The sequence below is a fragment of the Quercus robur genome, chromosome 11, assembly GCF_932294415.1.
Source record: "Quercus robur chromosome 11, dhQueRobu3.1, whole genome shotgun sequence".
Classification (NCBI taxonomy): domain Eukaryota; kingdom Viridiplantae; phylum Streptophyta; class Magnoliopsida; order Fagales; family Fagaceae; genus Quercus; species Quercus robur.
The window spans coordinates 24,915,136-24,933,215 of record NC_065544.1 but is presented as its reverse complement, the minus strand read 5'-3'; the positions used below and the strand labels follow the sequence as shown (position 1 = coordinate 24,933,215).

Genomic DNA, 18,080 nt, shown 5'->3' with positions numbered 1-18,080 from the left:
AGTAATTTTTGCTATTTACGGAAAGTTTTTTTAACTTTCAATTTAGAATTCAAAATAAGATCCCATTTGTTTTGAAATGCATCCTAAGGTTTGTAGGATTTGATTTTGTAAATTTTATAATTTTCATGTTTTTGGCGATTTTTAATATCTCTAGCCTCATTTTTTGCTTAACGGGTGTTTTATGGTCTACTAGCCTCTCTATGATTTCTTTTCCCACTTATATGCATAGTAGCCTCCAAGGAAATTTAAAATTTCGTTAATATAAATTTCGAAAAGTTTTTTCTCCATTCCATTTGGTGGACGTTGAATTTCTCCTTGTGAATTAAAGGAACCGCTTATGGATTCAAGAGTTATCATCTCAAAGTAGATGTAATCTGTTTCTTATGATTTTCCACCTCACTTATTTTCCTAACTAAAATACTTCAAAACATCATACTTGTAACTCAAGAGACAGTTGGTTCATTTTGCCAAGATTCGTTGGACGTAGATTATGCCTTTCAATTACTTGCTGCATACTTCAGACAACAAAAGGATAACACATTAAATTCTTTTATCTGTCTCTCATTTTAGTAAATTGAAAGTGCAGACGAACTTATAAACTACTAGTATGTATTTCTGACTCATATCTAAGGAAATAAAACTTGAGCTGGTGACTAAAGAATTAATTATTTATCTCATGCTAGCATACCGCATATCTACCATTGTCTGCAAGCCAATTGTGTTCTCAATTAAAATGTGAAGCACAAGTGATATTTATATTGATTGGCACAAACTATGTGCAAACTTCTAATTTGGTCAAACTATAAGGGTGAACATCTATATGAACCCCTAAATTATTTATATTGATTAACACAAGGGGTACATTATGACACAGGGAGCATTAAAATTATCTAAGATTTTATTTTTGAGTGTAAATTTTTTTTTTTTAACTTTAAATTTTAAATTGAGTTTTAACGTTGAGGGTTTTAACTGATTTGACTAGGCATTTTTCTATATTGGTGCAATCCCTAAACCCTATTAAACTAGTGCTCTTATAATCAAGAAAGGCAATACAATAAGAATTAGAATAATTTGATGATTTGAGAGTGATGACTTTCTCTTTGTTTAGTAGTGGTGCCGAATACCCTTAGGTGGTGATGCCTAGGGCTTGCAAGCAGATTTTAGAAGGTGGAGCCTAATGTTTGTCCTGTTTATCCTTTTATTCACCTTTTATCTTTATTTTCCTATTTTATTCTACATAAACTTGGTATAAGAATGTTTGATCCCCTCCACCAAATTCAAAATCCGCCAAAAAAAAAAGAAAAACCCTACACCCATTAGCCCAATTTTCAAAAGAAGAAGAAGTGAGATTAGCCCATTAAACCCAAAAGCCAACCCGTGCATATCAAGTTCTTTAGATTTTAGCAACGAGTGAAGTTTCAGTTTTTGTATTTTGTGGCTAAAAATGACTTCCTTTGATAGAGACTTTGAGAAGCAGCTTAAGGAGGATGGGAATTGAGAAAAGCCATCTTAACTCTTATTCCTCAATTGATAACCTTCTCACTCTTATTGATAAAGTCAAAAATTTGTTAGAAAATGTGGATCTTGCATCGAACAAATCAATGCATGATGCACTTTAACCCTCAATGAAGGCGTTGGTCACTAATGAACTTTTCAGTTGCATCTTGCATCACTGAGATTACGAGGATAATAACACCGGTTGCCCCATATGATGATGAGCAAATGAAGGAAATATTCCAGCTGATTGTAGCTACGTTTGAAAATTTGTCTATTTGTCTCATGTGCTCAATTGTTACTATACGAAGGAGGCTTCAAATCTTGACACTGTTGTAAAGGTCTGATCATTCTTGGTGATGCTGGACCTTGAGTGTGATGCATTGATTGCTGTTTCAAATTTTCTTTAAAATAATTAGGTCTATCTATTCACTTGTTGTATTGGCCATGGAAACAATTGTCTCTGGACATATATAAAGAAATTTCCTTGAATCTTCTCAGTCCACTTTTAGCTAGTGTAAGAAAGGAAATTCAAAAAGTTTCACCTATTTTGTAAAAATTGGGGTAGCAAGTAATCACTAAAATTAATGCCTAACAAGACAAAATAATGGCATCCACTCAAAAACTACCCAACAAACTTGAGGGTAAAGCTTTACACATGAGAGATAGTAACATTGAGGCACCAAAAATTGGTTATGAAAAGGAGATGCACGTTGAGGCCCCAAAATTATTTTTGAATGTGAAAATAATATTGTTTTTGACTTTAAATTTTGCATTTGGTTTTAAGGTGGAGGGTTTTAAGAGATTTTATTAGGCATTTTCCATATTGGTGTAATACCTAAACCCTATTAAACTAGTACCTTTGTAGCCATGAAAGGTAGTACAATATGAATTAGAATAATTTGATAATTTGAGAATGATAGATTTCTCTTTGTTTGGTGGTGAATGGTGATGTCTAGGGCTTGCAGGCAAATTCTAGGTGGTGAAGCCTAGTATTTGTCTTGTTTATTCTCTCATTTTTAATTGAGAAATGATATGTCCACAATATTTTCACAACATTTTTACAATAAATCCTAACTAGCAGGTTGTTACAGGTTGTTATTGTTAGGGCGAAAAGGTAATCTTGGTATTAGGTTCAAATTTGAACCAATAACAAATAACCACCTATGATTTATTGTGAAAATTTTATAAAAATGTTGTGGACGTAGCATCTCTCTTCTTATTTTCCTACTGTGTTCAACATCATATTAATTTCTTACTTATTTAGTAAATTTCTAATTTTTGCAGGCATCAAATAAACTGACTTAAGACTTTTGGATTTGGTTCAAGCTATTACATTAAAATGTTACATAATTGCTGCTTGCAAGATAAATATCATAGAGTAAATACTGTTTTAGTTTTGGAAAGTTTAAAGATTGAAAAGATACTCTAAAATTCAAAGTAAGACATCACAAAACTCGTCATATTAGTTTTCCACGATAGTTCATCATGAAACCCTACAAAATCCTAGACATCTAGGTATGCAATTCTTGTTATTTAAATTAATGTTGCTGAAAATTTTATCAATAACTACATTGAAATTCCTTTTGAAAATGCTTTATCTGTTAATTGCAATTCTTAACAACCACAATCAAAGACAAGTTGATAAGTCCCACTAATGCACTGTAAAGAGCACAATTATGATGGAAAAGGCCATGTTATTATCATGATCCTGATTAATGTGACTATAAAATCAATACTAAAACTAACATAGTACTTATCAAATTTGAAAGAAATCTAGTTAATTGACTAAGTTATGCTACTTATTTTCACTGTGGTTTAATTAGTAATTAGAGATTCTTATTCAAAGTCAAGTCAGTCATGACATCATTTCGCATGAGTATGTCTTCCAAATCTTATTCTTTCTACTTGTTGGCTTACTAAAGCTAATCCTGCCAATCAGATATCTTCACAGCTAGGTTATTCCAACATTTGATCGTGTTCATCATTCCAGTCATGGAATTATCATCAATTGAAACTTAAGTGGTTATCCTGTCTGTCTGTATTCCTTCATTAAGAATTGTGTAACTAGCCTTGCTTAGATGGTAAAGTCTCTTATATTTAGGAACATGTAAACGTACTTCTTTTTTTCATTTTTAAAATAAACGAGAAAACAATTTTGTCCTCCCTTGATGTTACCATTTCCCTATTTGTAATGCTTGTTGGAATGGTAGAATTCTGTGTCACCTTTGATGTGATACTAGGGGTAAGATATCCAATTTGCCAATTTGTGGTTTTTTATCACTGAATGGTAATTTCAGTTCATTTTAAGTACCGTATCTCAAAAGGCCAAACTAGAGTACTCTATATCTTTCCCTATGATGTCCTACATAGGTCTTGTTTTGAACATACACAGCTACAGTACCCCCATTGAGACTTCAAGCAGACATACCATGCTCGTGAACATATATTTTCTATGAGATCCTGACTTGTCCACTGCTTGTGCTGCCTCATTTCAAAGAATTTGGTTATGTACTCTCCTTATAAATAAATGCTTCATCCATATCGTAGAACTTTCTTTTTGAATTCTCAAATTGCAATCTTTGAGGGAGGGTTTGGCGTGGTTAGCTTATGAAGGGTTTAACCTGGGAGAAGACAGACATTTGACCACACTATCCAACCAAGGAGGAAAAGGTTATTCCTAACAAGCTCGCAATAACATGAAAAATATAAAAGGTGACACAGAAAAACTAACTTCTATCTACCAATTAAAGGTTAAGTGATTTTCTGAGAGTTATCCTTCTAACTCAAGTTGAATTGCTTACAATCGGTTTGCTAGCCAAACTACCAATTACAGTCCATTTAAAGTTGTGTATAGTCGAAATACTATTACCCTTCAAAACAAAAATCCTATTAATGCTATTGACATGAAATTACTGCTTACTACTAATCATTGTAGTGGAGATAATGAGGAAAGAGTTAAGTATATAAAATTGCTACTCATAATTTTAGTGGAGACATTGAGGACAGAGTAAAATATATAAAGAAGTTGCATGAAAATGTTCAAGACTGATTTCTCAAACAAATTCAAAAGTAAAAAAAAAAAGTAAGCCAACAAACATAGAAAACCAGCAGCTTGTAGGGAAGGTGATTTGGTGGGGATTCATCTTGAGGAGAATGCTTTCTAGTCGGATATCTTGACTTTTGCCTAGAGTTGATAGTCCTTTCAAAGTACTTCAATGTTTTAGCAAAAATATATACAAACTATATAAAGTCAAGTGAATAGGTCTTGTTAGCTGTTTTAAATATTTGGTTAAACCTTTACTTTGTATAGTTTGTATTGAAATGTAAGTTATTTCTTATGCATGGAGAGTTGTTCCAAGTAAATCCTGTTTAAGTCCTAGGTCATGAATGAAATTAATAGAGTATTATTTTGAATTGAAAATTGGCCTTTGGCTTTTCTTATATCTCTTTGCATCAAACCTTCTACCTAAGAAAATTTTTGTAGACAACTTATCCGAAAATACCTAACAACACAGGATAAACGAAGTCCTTCCTGCTCATTGTTTACCAAAAAAATTGCATTATTGATAAAATTTCTCTATATGAACAATCAATACCCAAAACTATTTTTTCATTAAACAATCAAATAAATATCCAAATTTTTTATAAGATTTAATGAATGAAGGGGAAACTTTAAGATTGTGAACCAAATCTTCTAATTTTCTATTACATATAATTTTTTATATTCTCTCTTCCTTTTTTCCCACCTAAAATCAAAATTTATTGATCTCTTCTCACATTTCTTGCTATTTTTTAAATGTGTTATTTTTCCCTTCTTTCTGGGTATTAAGCATGGAAATTCTAAAATGGAGTCTAAAGTTAAATCTATTTCCCCAAATTTGAGTGAACAATACTAACAAATTATTTTTTGTTTTTTATCTTTTTGAGAACCTAACAAACTAAAGTTTCTTACTCCCTAATGCTGTACTTCACATGACAGGTAATGCACACATTAGAACGTGATGGAGCACCCTTATATGATATATGATATATCATGCCAATTTACGAAATAATGGAGCGCCCCTGTATGATTTCATATAAGATGACTTCAAACTTACGTGGCACAACAAATTTAATTTGATTTCAAGCAAAACACGATAATTTTATTTTATCATTAAACCCTAAAAGTCTCTTCAATATAATAATTAAAGCCGAAAAAAATTGAGATACTTTCATTAGGACATCCTTTCAGGTACGATGTTTAGGCGCATATCTAACGCTATTAATATAGCCTAGTCTATATCTGTATACTGTTTCTTTTTTCATTTGTTTAATATACTTCTATCGTTGATGTCAAAAAATATATATATATAGGCTCTTAAAATTGTGGGTAATTTTTTTTTTTTTTTTTTGAAAGGAAAATTTGTGGGTTGTCTATATACCAGTAACCCAACTTTTAGTGACTTTGGATTTCAGTATATATTTTAGGTAATAAATGCAAAACTTCCTTTAATGTCTTTTTAAAAAAAATATGATTTTTTTTTCCAAATACAAAATTTAATAATCTAGACAATTATTAATAGGAATTTGCTATGATCACATTTGTATATGAAACTATTTATTCTATCATTTAAAGAAAATATAATGTGGCAAGATTCTAATGAAGGATTTTAATGTAGAATAGAATTTAAAATCAATTAAAAATATAAATTACAATAATGACATTAGAATTGTACGGACTCAAAAACTTATGTGATTTATGAGGTCAACCAAAAGTTAAACTCCTCTAAAATGCACATGAAAATATATATGATATTTTTTCACCATCTTATTTTCTATTTATAATGTAAATATGAAAATTATGATAGTTAATTAACAAGCATTTATTATGATTTTGTTTGTGTATAGAACTATATTTTAGCACTAGATATTTCTTGTGATTATATTTGTATAGGAACTAAATATTCTATCATTTAAAGAGAATGACCAAATTTGGCTACAATCTTAGATGCGTCCTTATGCTTCAACTTCCTCCAAGACATTGACATGTGTTATTGTTTACACATGACTCACTTAATCACACTTAACCCAACCAATACTTGTCATGTGCATTGCACACATGCATGTTAGTTTCTTAGAAGAAATTGAAGCCTAAGGTCGCAACTAAATTCGTAGCCAAACTTTTTCCAAAAGAGAATATGATTACAAAATATAATTCAAATTTAATTAAAAATATATATTAAAATAATAACATATAAAATTGTATGGCCTCAAAAACTTATGGCACAATATTACAAAGTCAACCAAAAGTCAAATTTTGGTTTTATATATATAATAGATTACTGAAAACATAAACTAAATATGATTTTTTTTTTCTTTCTTTTATTTTTTTTTAATAAATATAAAATTTGAGAATTATGGTAATTATTAAAAAGCATCTAACTAATGTCCAAAGAAAAGGGTGGATGTGTATGTGAAGATAATGGCAAAGAGTTTGTTGATGATGTTGTTCAACCTGTATTTAATGATAATGGGGTTATGCAAAGTTGGGAGATTGAATTGAAGAAGGCGATTGCTAAGTGATCCATCGAATACTTTCAAGTGCACATGCAAGTCCAATGTTAAGGTTTATTCCATTAACACTGATGGAAAAGTTTTTGAGAACATCGTTTCACAAGAAATGGTGGACAAGATTAAGTTAAAGACTTGACCCCATGTAAAGCCTTAACGAAAAGAATGGTTTAAGAAAGGTAAAGAGGTAAATGTAACTAGAAGATATCTTGTTTCTTTTGAATTGGGAAATAATTGTAAACATGAAATTTGGCGTGGTATTTTTGCCATGGATGTTAGTCGTTCCTCCTTTGGTGTAGCCTTGGCAATATGATGGGCATGCTATCCATGATGGCCATAGAAATACATATACCATTAAAATTAGAAAGTTTGAATTTGTCCGTTTGCCAATTTTGAAGGAAAGAACTCCTAAATCTTGCAAAGAAGAGGGAAGTAATTTTCTTATTTTTCCCAATTGTAATATAAGATAAAATTACTAGAGTGGTGTACATGTTGGTGGCTAAAGAAAAAAAGGAAGCTTGTTAGTGTATTCTATAGCCTACCTAACAAAGTGCACTATCTAATCAATCTAAAGGAGCATGAAGAATTGAATAGGCAAGTTATGGTCCTCGTGGAGATTGTGGAGATTTTGAAGAAGGGATATATCAGAGAAAACATGACTCCTTGTGTAGTACTGACCTTACTCATGCAAAAGAAGGATGGCACTTGATAGATGTTTGTTAATAGACACGCCATGAACCAAATTATTATCAAATTATCTGGTCATATTCCAAGAATTGATGACTAAAAACATATTGAAGAGCAAGAGAATGCCTAAAGAACTTTAGAGTGAAGCTATAAATTATGCAGTCTATTTTTCCAATCATTTTCCACCTTCGTGTGCATGGGAGCATAGCATATCCACATGTACTAGATCAAGAGAGGTCCAAGCTAGATAACAAGAGTGAAAATTATGTCTTCATTGGCTATGATCCTAGCTCTAAAGGCTATAAGCTTAAAAATCCAAGCACTGGAAAATTAATTGTCAGTCAAGATGTGGAATTCGATGAAGAAGTTATGAGAAATTGGAGCACCCAAGAAGAAGAGAAGTATGATTTCTTTCCTTTACTTGAATAGGAATAGCATTTGAATCAAATTCATGAAGAGCCTGACACTCCACCTCCATCACCAAAATCTCCCACTTATGAAAGTCCATCCTCATAATCATCACTAGAAGGAAGTAACCAAGAAGAATGAGAAGTCTACAAGATCTCTATGATTCAACAGAGAATATAGACGATCTAATTCTCTTTTATCCATTTTCGGATGTGAACCTACAAGAATTAAAGAACTTGTGCAAGATAAGAAATGGATAAATTCAATGGATGAAGAGATTAGGGTAATAAAGAAGAATGATACATGAGAGCTAGCAACTCTTCCAAATGGAAAGAAGGCACTTTGTGTAAAATGGAAGTACAAGATGAAGAATAATGCAAAAAGGATAGTCGAGAAGGTATTGATTATGATGAAGTATTTGCCCCAATTGCTCATTTGGAAACTACATATTTGCTAATTTCTTTAGCAGCTCAAAACAAATGGAGAATTTATCAAATGGATGTAAATTCTTCTTTTTTGAATGTTTAAATTGAAGAATAAGTTTATATTGAGCAGCCAATAGGCTATGTTGTCAAAAAGAAGGAAAACAAAGGTTTGTAGTTTAAGAAATCTCTATATAGCTTGAAACAAGCACCTAGAGCTTGAAACAACCTAATTGACAAATACTTTCAAGAGAAAGATTCTATAAATACGTACTTATCAAAAAAAAAAAAGATTCTATAAATACGCACATGAACATGAACTACATTGTAAGGTGTAGAAAAAATGGAGGTATCTTGATTTTTTATTTGTATATAAATGATTTGATTTTTTTATAAAACAATCCAAGTAAGTTTAAAGACTTCAAGAAAGCAATGACTAAGGAGTTCGAAATGACAGATATTTGGCTTATGGCCTATTATTTGGGCATTGGGAAGAAGAAAATGGAAGATGAGATATTCATTTCCTAAGAAGGATATGCTAAGGAGATGTAAGGAACTTGTTGGTTGCTAAAGGGAATGGGTGGGAAGTGTTTGAAAATGGATGTGGATTGTAAGTGAATAGACTTAAAGGCATAGAGAAATATTAAGAAAGAAAGGAAATGCAATAAGGAAGAGTTAAGTGCTTACAATTCACATCCATTTTCATACATGGCTTTATCATAACCCATGGCTCTATCCTTTTGCTTACTAATTAAGCATGTGCTCTCACCAACCATGTGATTATAGTGTTACATGTGCCAATAGATCTAACCAACTCTATCATAATCCCAACATGTGTAACTAACTAACTAACTATATCCTATCTTGGGACTAACTTTTAATTGAATAGATGGAACTTCAAGAAGTATTAGCATATTACAACAGATATGAGATTCCTAACATTCCCCTTCCTTTCAAAATAGCCCACAAGGTGTTGTTATAGTTGGCATCATCATCAAAGGAAATCTTCTAAAGGACCAGTATCTTAGTGACATCTTGATCACCATATTCATAAACTTCTCTTTGATTAGTGGTCTCATGTACTTTCAAAACCCACTTAAATTCTTGGACCTTGGAATGTTCTTGGATCCTCGAGCCCTCATTTGATTCTTGAACCATTGGAATTGTTGGCTCTTGCATCTTTGATTCTTGAATCACTGACACTTGGATTTCGAATTCTTGAATTGTAAACTCTTGAGTGGCAGCCTATATTGGTTCATTAAGAATTGGTTCTTAGACCTCTGACATGAAATTCATGGGATTTTGCATCTTGGATTCTTGGCTGATAATCTCCATTGATGCATCAAGGATCGGTGTTCAAAGCCGGTCTTGTAGTGCATATGAAATCCAAACAATATGTGCGTAACCCCGATACTGGCACATCTTGAAAATATTCCCACACCACCACATCTTTTTTTATTTTTTATTTTTTACTTATATAAAAAAAAAAACATGATATGTAGTGGCGTGTTTTCTAGAGAAAAGAATTCATAGAGCTTGAGAAGCCGCCAAAAAGGATCTCCACCTTTGAATGTAAACTCAATGAAAGCTTGATGAGTTGCAACAGATTCGGTTATTTCAAGATCGACAGCTCTGATACCATTTGTTAGAAACCCGATGGTTCCTATGGGGGATTGGTGGGAAGTGTATGGAAATGGATACGAAATGTTGATGAGTTTACTTAATTCAAGTTAGCCTCCCTCCATAAAGAAATATTAAGAGAGAAAGAAAATGCACTAAGCAAGAAATTGGTTTATTCTTTAAAATGTTACAGATTAAGGTTACATGCAAGTATTTATAAAACCCAAGTTCTTATCTTGTTGGCCACACATGGCTTAATCCTATTGGCTTATTAATATAGCATGTTCTCTCACCAATTAATCCATATGATTATAGTGTTACATATGCCAAGAGATCTAACTAACTCTATTTTAATCCCAACATGTGTAACTAACTAACTAACTCAATCCTATCTTGGGACTAAGTTCTAATTGAAGGGATGGAAATATAAGAAGTATTAGGATATTAGAACAAATATGAGACTCCTAACAAGAGATACTCAAGAAATTTTAGATGTTAAATTACAAACTAGTTAGTACTCCTGTGGAATGTGGAGTGAAGTTGTCAAAGCATGACGATAGAGAGAGGGTATATCAAACATTCTTCAAGAGTTTGGTTAGAAGTCTGAGGTACCTGATATGCATAAGACCGAACATTCTCTTTGGCATTGGACTTCTTAGTCGCAACATTGAAGTCCCAACCATGAATCATTTGATGACAGCCAAGAGAATTTTTCGCTATATGAAAGGTACACTAAATTTTGGACTATTATATTCACCCTCGAAAGAGTTTAAACTTGTTGGCTATAGCGATAATGATTGGGCTGGGGACACCAATGATAGAAAGAGTGATAGTGGGTTTGTATTCTATATGGGTGATATTGCATTTGCATGGACATCCAAGAGGCAACCAATTGTGACTGTATGTTGCTACTACCTCTAGTGTTTGTCATGCAATTTGGCTTAGAAATTTGTTGATGGTGTTGCAAATGTTGCAAGAAAAAGCTACGAATTTGTGGACAATAAGTTAACACTGGCTCTTGTAAAGAACCTAGTCTTTCATGACCGAAGCAAGCACATTGATACCTAGTATCATTTTATTTGAGGATGTATTAATAGAAAAAATATTCCACTTGAGTTTGTGAAGTCTCATGATTAGGGCGTAGATATCTTCACCAAGCCACTAAACTGTGACACCTTCTAAAATATGCAAGCCTAATTTGTGGTGATCAAAAATTAAGTTTAAGAGGAGGTTTGAAAGTTAAACTTAATTTATGTTATGAAAATCTATTTTATTTATGAAATGAGTTAGTTGAATAGTTATGATACATAAAATAATGAGGCAAGTCTACGTAATGAATGTATAGAGAGTTTTTTTTGGAGTTATATAATAAACATAAGGAAAGTTATGGTTGGACATGGAGTTTATATACCTCATGCATCCCTCAATTTAAAAAAAAATAAATAAATAAATAAAAAAGTGAAAGAAGAGAAATATAATTATTTAAGAGTTTTCTTACCCTTCTTAAAGGAAGAGTTTTTTTTTTTTTTTTTAATTAATTTAAGAAAGCAAACATTAAAGGCAGATTTGAAGCAGCTAATTGAAGCTATACAATATGCAAGTGCAACTCTAAAATTCAGGGAAAATAAAAAAAATTATATTATACACTAATTAATAGGCAATAATTAGCAATATTCAAAGACAAAATAACCCGCTTATAGAACTTCAAAACAAGTAGCAGCTACAACTATACGTTAAACCCTTCAAGCTAAGAATTGAAAACAGTTCATTTGGTTTACCAAAAAAAAAAAACTGTTTATTTGTCTTTCTTTTTTTCCTTTTTCCTTTTTCCTTTCCCTGTTCTTTAGACAGAAACCATAAGATTTTGCAGTACTTTTTCATTTCTTTATTTGATGTTACATAATTTTTAAAATTATTTTCTCTCTATTTTATGCTACATAGTACTATTTTTTAAATCACTTATTTGGTTTTTTCAGTAAAGGATCTTTATTTTGAGCAGTTGGATCTCTCACTCTCTCTCACACACACCTTAGAAATCATAAAATCATAGTGAATGCATGAACAAAGCGATCAAGGAATGGACAATGACATATTTTTCTATAGATAGAAAAAAGGGTTTCTCTCTCTAGTCAAAAAAATGAGAAAATAAAAAGGGTTTTTCTATAAGTAGAAAGAAGTGTGAGAAAGAGATTGAAACCTTGAGCTGGCGTATTCAAAGAGCTTTCCTGTCGCAGAAAAGACCATGAGACCAATTTCAGCATCGCAGAGAGTAGAGAGCTCAAAAGCTTTCTTAAAAAGTCCTCTCCTCCTCTTTGAGAATGTCACCTGCCTTGCCGTCGTGTTGTCAATCTTCTTAATCTGAATTTTCCTCCTCGTCATTTTCCCAGATATTAGGTTATCAGATCCTTTTTTTCTTTTTCTTTTTTTGCTGAGTAGGTTATCAGACCCTTTACTTCAAATTTCTACTTCTATCCAAATTATTAGCCCAACCTAGTATTCCAGATATAGAAACCATTTGCATAGAAAGTTGAGAGAGAGAGAGAGAGAGAGAGAGAGAGAGAAGAAAATAGACATGTAGAGAATAGTACAAAAATAAATTACTCAACCAATAAAGTAAATGTTACGGATTTCGGAATGGTAAAGAGAAATAAAATGAAAGCTGCGTATTATTGTACGGAAGAGGAATATTGTCTTTGATAGAAGTTTAACCAAGTATCAGATAAAAAATATAACAAATCAAACTGCACTTGCTCTTTTTTTTTTTCTTTTTTTCTTTTTTTCCCTTTTTTGTGAAAAAAACTGCACTTACTCAACCAATAAAAGATGGAAAAATAAAATAAAATCTAAGCATGGGGTGCACCCTTTTTTTTGTTGGTAAATAGGGGTGTACCTTTACATAGCCCACATAACTAACAAAACTGTTGTTTCTCAACCAAAAAAAGAATAGACAAAAAAAAACTTTTGTGTAGCATGGAACCACACTAGCTTAATTTTAACATTGAATTTATTATTATCATAAATTATGTATTAAAGATATTTTCTTAATTCTTTTTAATGTTAAATCGTAATTTCAAGATGAACACAACCATTATAAAAGTTAAATTATAAGTTTTTTTATTTACATTTGAATCTAGTCTTTCCATCTATCCCCATCCAATTGCACCGTTAAGTCCTATCTCTCTCCAAAAGCAAAATTACGTTATTTTTTTGCAAGGATTACATTGAAAATATACATAATTTAAATGACTGAATTGAAAAAGAAAAATTAAAACTATTGGAACAAAATTTAAAACTAGTTGAGATTAGATGATGCATTTTGTATTTAGCCTTCTAAAAAGCTAGGCCAAGAGCCTTGTGAATAGGTAATATTACCCAATTCTTTCATAGAGGAGAACTTGAATTCTAAAAAAAAAAAAAAACACTACTTAGGTGGTGTGCGGTTAAATTTGAAAACTAGACTAAAATAAAGTTCAAGACAAGGCTCTTTAAAGATAGAGATAAAAAGAAAAGTTTTTTTTTTTTTTATTATGAAAAGGAGGCTAAATAAAGTTAAGAACAAATTAGTATTGTTTCTAAATAATTTGTAGGTTTTAGTTTCATCCTTGAACCAATGCTTGTGTTCACTTAATTATTCAATGTTGTTTCCTAAAAAAAACAATAATAACAATTAATTGAATGTTACACTTGTTCCACATTCCTTTTAAAAATTGAATATATAGTGATTTTCATTTTCATGAAATTGCTTTACAAAGGCATGAGACTAGAGAGTTCAAAAGAAATTGGAAAACTGTTGTTTAATTATATACTCTAAAACTCTAATTTGGTTGGGATTCAATTGATTTCATTTTAGTCATCTTATGGGTAAAATATAATAATTGAAAGATTGTAAAATTAAATTGTAATTGGACAATATCATAGGTGGATATAGTGGCAGAGGATCAAAGGAGCTAGGGTGGGAATGGGGAGGTAACCCAATTTTTTTTTTTTTTTTAAATCTTGAATATTTCCTTCTTTATTTTTTTTTTAATCCTTACAAATTTTATCACAAAAAATCTTATATCTATGAAATGGCAAAGTAGCATGACTTCTAACATCATAAATCTTAGTTAAAATTTTTAGATATCTATAAATAAAATTATTATTTTAAAGTAATTTAAGAAAGTATAAGGTTATTTATATTTATTTAAATAGAATCATAATTTCATTAGGGTTGGACATTTATAAATTATAATTGTGGGGACAAAGACTCAAACTCGTATAGTGGGCTTCAGGGCTTTACCCAGGACAATTGGCAAGTCCAAGGAGAGGCAAATGGTTGTCTAAGGGATTCCTAGTTAAACTCTCATAAACAAGGAACATATGGAGGACGATCCGAGGAGGAATTAGAGGGACCCTCCAATAGGCACTAGCAATAAGAGTGTGCCTCATAAACTCGCAGGGAAGAAGGAAACACAAAATATCCAAGGAAAGGCTACTGCTACCGCATTAAATGCATTGCAGCTATTTTTTTGGCCACATTTATGTGAAGAGGACCTGTGAACAGTGCTGTCTTAGCCACCACAACTCACAAAAGGCTGAAAAGGGTGTCCGATGGGACAAACACTCAAGTAGGGATCCCAACAAGTGTAGGACCAAAATGGCTCCAAGAAGGCTATATAATATGGGGAGTCCCCATGAGAAAAGAGGGAGAAAAACGGAGAGTAGAAAGAGAACACTGTAGTGATCTAAATTGTTATATTGTCCAACGGTGATTAATACATTATCATTTGGCCTCCTCGGACCGAAAGTCTATGAACATCAACGTGTTTTATTTGTGTTTAATCGTAGTTCAGTCTAATACTAACCGTTTCCCAATTCGCTAGGACCTAGTTCTTCGACCTATTCTCTATAAATTCATTGTTTTGGGCTCATTAGACCAAGACCCCATACCTCTTAGGCTTGGGCCCCAAATCATGACCCTACAATAATGAACATGTTTATGCTAGCAATTATCTCAAGCAATAATGAGAAAACAAACAAGAGTTTTGTTCTTACACTTTGGCAAACACCTAATTTTACAACTTGTATTTAACCTCATCTGGAGACAAAAGGGTAATTTTACATCCTAAAGGTAATCGTAACTTTTGATAGTAATTTCATTTACTTCATTTAAAACAAATCTTAAAATCAAAACTATGGGTCACAGGCTCCGATCGAAACCATTGGATTAAAAGATATCATGAAATCAAATTTTAACTACTAAGATGTATCCACAAAGTTAAGTTCGATCACGTGTGATTATTAACAATTAATTTTAATTGGTACCATGAGTATTCAATTTAAAATCGGGGACGTGACATAATCCTATTCGATTGAACTATAAATAATTGCAAGGTTGCATGCACTTGATTAATCGATTATCAAATATTAATGATTTATCAATTATTGTTGTAATTATCCTTTAAAGGGGGCAATTAGGCAAAATTAAGGGATTTTAAGGCCCTAATAAATGTGATTGGGTTAAAATGACATTTGCTCACTCTTTTGTCAATATCCTTGAATCATTACTAATGAAAACTTAAAATGTATTGTTCCTTTTTTTTTTAATGTGTTGATATTAATTATATGACCATAATAGGTTTAGACAAATGGTTTTATCATTTTATTTTAATTTTTATAATTCGATAGTTGGAAGAAGAGTATTTGTCAATGGAGCTACAATGCTCTTGGCAAAAGGTTTTACAATTTAATGGCACATCTTGTAAAAATGAGGAGATTTAAATGTTTGATAATATCCTTTGATATGTTAAAAAAATTACTTAAGTTTAAGGCCCAAAAAATGTAAAAAGAAAACCAACAAACTACTAAATATATCAAAATGGAAATTTCATTTATATCATCTAAAACTTACAAAGAGAGAAATAGAAAAAGAGAAAGCTCTACTCTATTTCTGTTTGGCAGAATTTACCTTGTAACCCTATGTTTTGGAAGGTGTCAATTTGTTTTCTTCATTATATATAATATAATCTATATATATATATATATATATATATATATATATATATATAATCAAAACCTTTGAAACTCCCACAATTTTCCACGTCAGCATTATTTTTTTAAAAAAATTTTGATTTAAAAAAAAAAACCCGATAATACATAATACCCAATAATACAAAAAACTAAATTCTGATTTTCTATTTATCCCGTTCCCTTCTCCTTCCCCGTTCCACTTCTCTGTCATCCAATACATGCCTCACGATCAAACCTTCGCCGTCGTCCAAAATAGACCCTACGGCCAAAGCCCTTCTCCATCATCCAAAACGCAAACCCGTATTAGATCCAACAAAACCCGATCCCATTCCCCTTCTCCGTCGTCCAAAACGCCTCTGAAGTGATTCACTCCAATCGCAGATACAAGTCGGCCAAACCCCTTCTCCGTATCAGACCATTCTCTCTGTATTTCTCAATTAATCTATGAATAATATCTTTTCCTATTGTCTTTAATTAGGTTTTTCTATCAATTTAGGGATTTTATCTTTAATTAGGTTTTTCTATCATTTTAGGGATTTCACTTCCTAAACCTCGGGTGTGTTGGGTTTTGGCCGTCAACTGCAACTGAAGCCAGTCTACTTTGTAAAGGAAGTCCAAACCCGAGGTAAGAATTTTGATTTGCTCTTCAATTGAAAGCCTACCTGCCCAGTTATTCTTCCAATATACTGTTCTTTCTCCACTTCAATTGTTCATGGAATTTTGTTTGTGGTTGTGGGTGATCTACTTTGGTGTTTTGGGTTGCTATGGCTGAATGGTTGGCCTTTGGTTTGCCAGCATTAAAAAAGTTTTTTTTTTTTTTTTTTTTGAGACAGATATGCTGGGCGGGGTAACATACTAACAGTGGTGTTCATAGGTTGCAATAAGGTTATCCTCATGCCCAATTCTTTTGTTTTATGTATTGAATATAAATTGGATTTTCTGGTTGAAGCCTGAAATTGGTGGTATATCAATTTTCTATCAATAAGTTTTTAATTTCTAGATTGGATTATTCTAATTTTTTTTTTCGAGTTCTTTTGTTTCAGCACCTATACATCAACTAAGTTCTATTTCTTGGCCATATTTGTTAGGTGTTCGACAAAAGGCCTACAAGAGTAACTATGTACATGGGTTGTCAATTGAAATAAGAAAACAGTTGAATGTATTTCTTTAAAATGGAAACTCAAAATTTATATGTAGAGGAAAGTTTTAGAATGTATCTCTTTCACAAGGTTACTTTTACCAAATCATTTTTGCCAATATGTATCTCACAAATTTGGCTTTTGTGTAACAGGTCAATGTTTGGCAACATCTACATGGCACCTCCTTCCATGTCTATTTGTGCAGTTTTGTTTGCCTTATATAATGCTGTACTTAAGCACAACTACGGTACCCAATATACTTCCATTAGGGTGAGATATATTAAAATGCACTTCTTATTGTAGAAAAAGATGATAAAGTGAGATCTCAAAGGTAAATGCCTTTTGGTAGGTTTTGACTTACTAATGGTTGTATTTATTAAATAGTTGTAAATCCTTTGTCTTTTAATTGTGTTACTGATTCTTGGGGGAAATGTTTTGATGATCCATGTTTAGTTTATCAATTTATCCGTAAAAATGTATTTGGTACTCCAAGAACCCAGTTTTGGTTTGTACAAAACACTCGTCTCTTGAATGTGTTTGGCTTTTGATTAGGAAGCTTCTATGCAAAAAAAAATTAGATGGTTCTAATGTGAAATGAGTTTGCCATCATGATATGTTAGATAGTTGATGCAGAATCTGTTTTGTAATTTATATTTATGACAATGATGGTTAATATCTTAGACATTGTTACCTGACCGGGGTGTAGTTATATGCAAAATGGGGTGCATTGACTTGACCTTTTTTGAAG

The 18,080-nt window shown here is 31.8% G+C and overlaps 1 protein-coding gene across 1 annotated transcript in view; it reads right to left on the bottom strand.

The window, feature by feature from the left end:
* The window catches only part of LOC126705333 (MADS-box protein JOINTLESS-like), a 272,125-nt gene extending 259,389 nt beyond the window's left edge, over positions 1-12,736 (bottom strand). Inside the window, exon 1 of the mRNA XM_050404273.1 lies at positions 12,382-12,736. Coding sequence (XP_050260230.1) covers positions 12,382-12,563 — 182 coding nt within the window. The 5' untranslated portion in view covers positions 12,564-12,736. The remainder of the gene's footprint in view (positions 1-12,381) is intronic.
* Between the last annotated feature and the right edge of the window lie 5,344 nt (positions 12,737-18,080).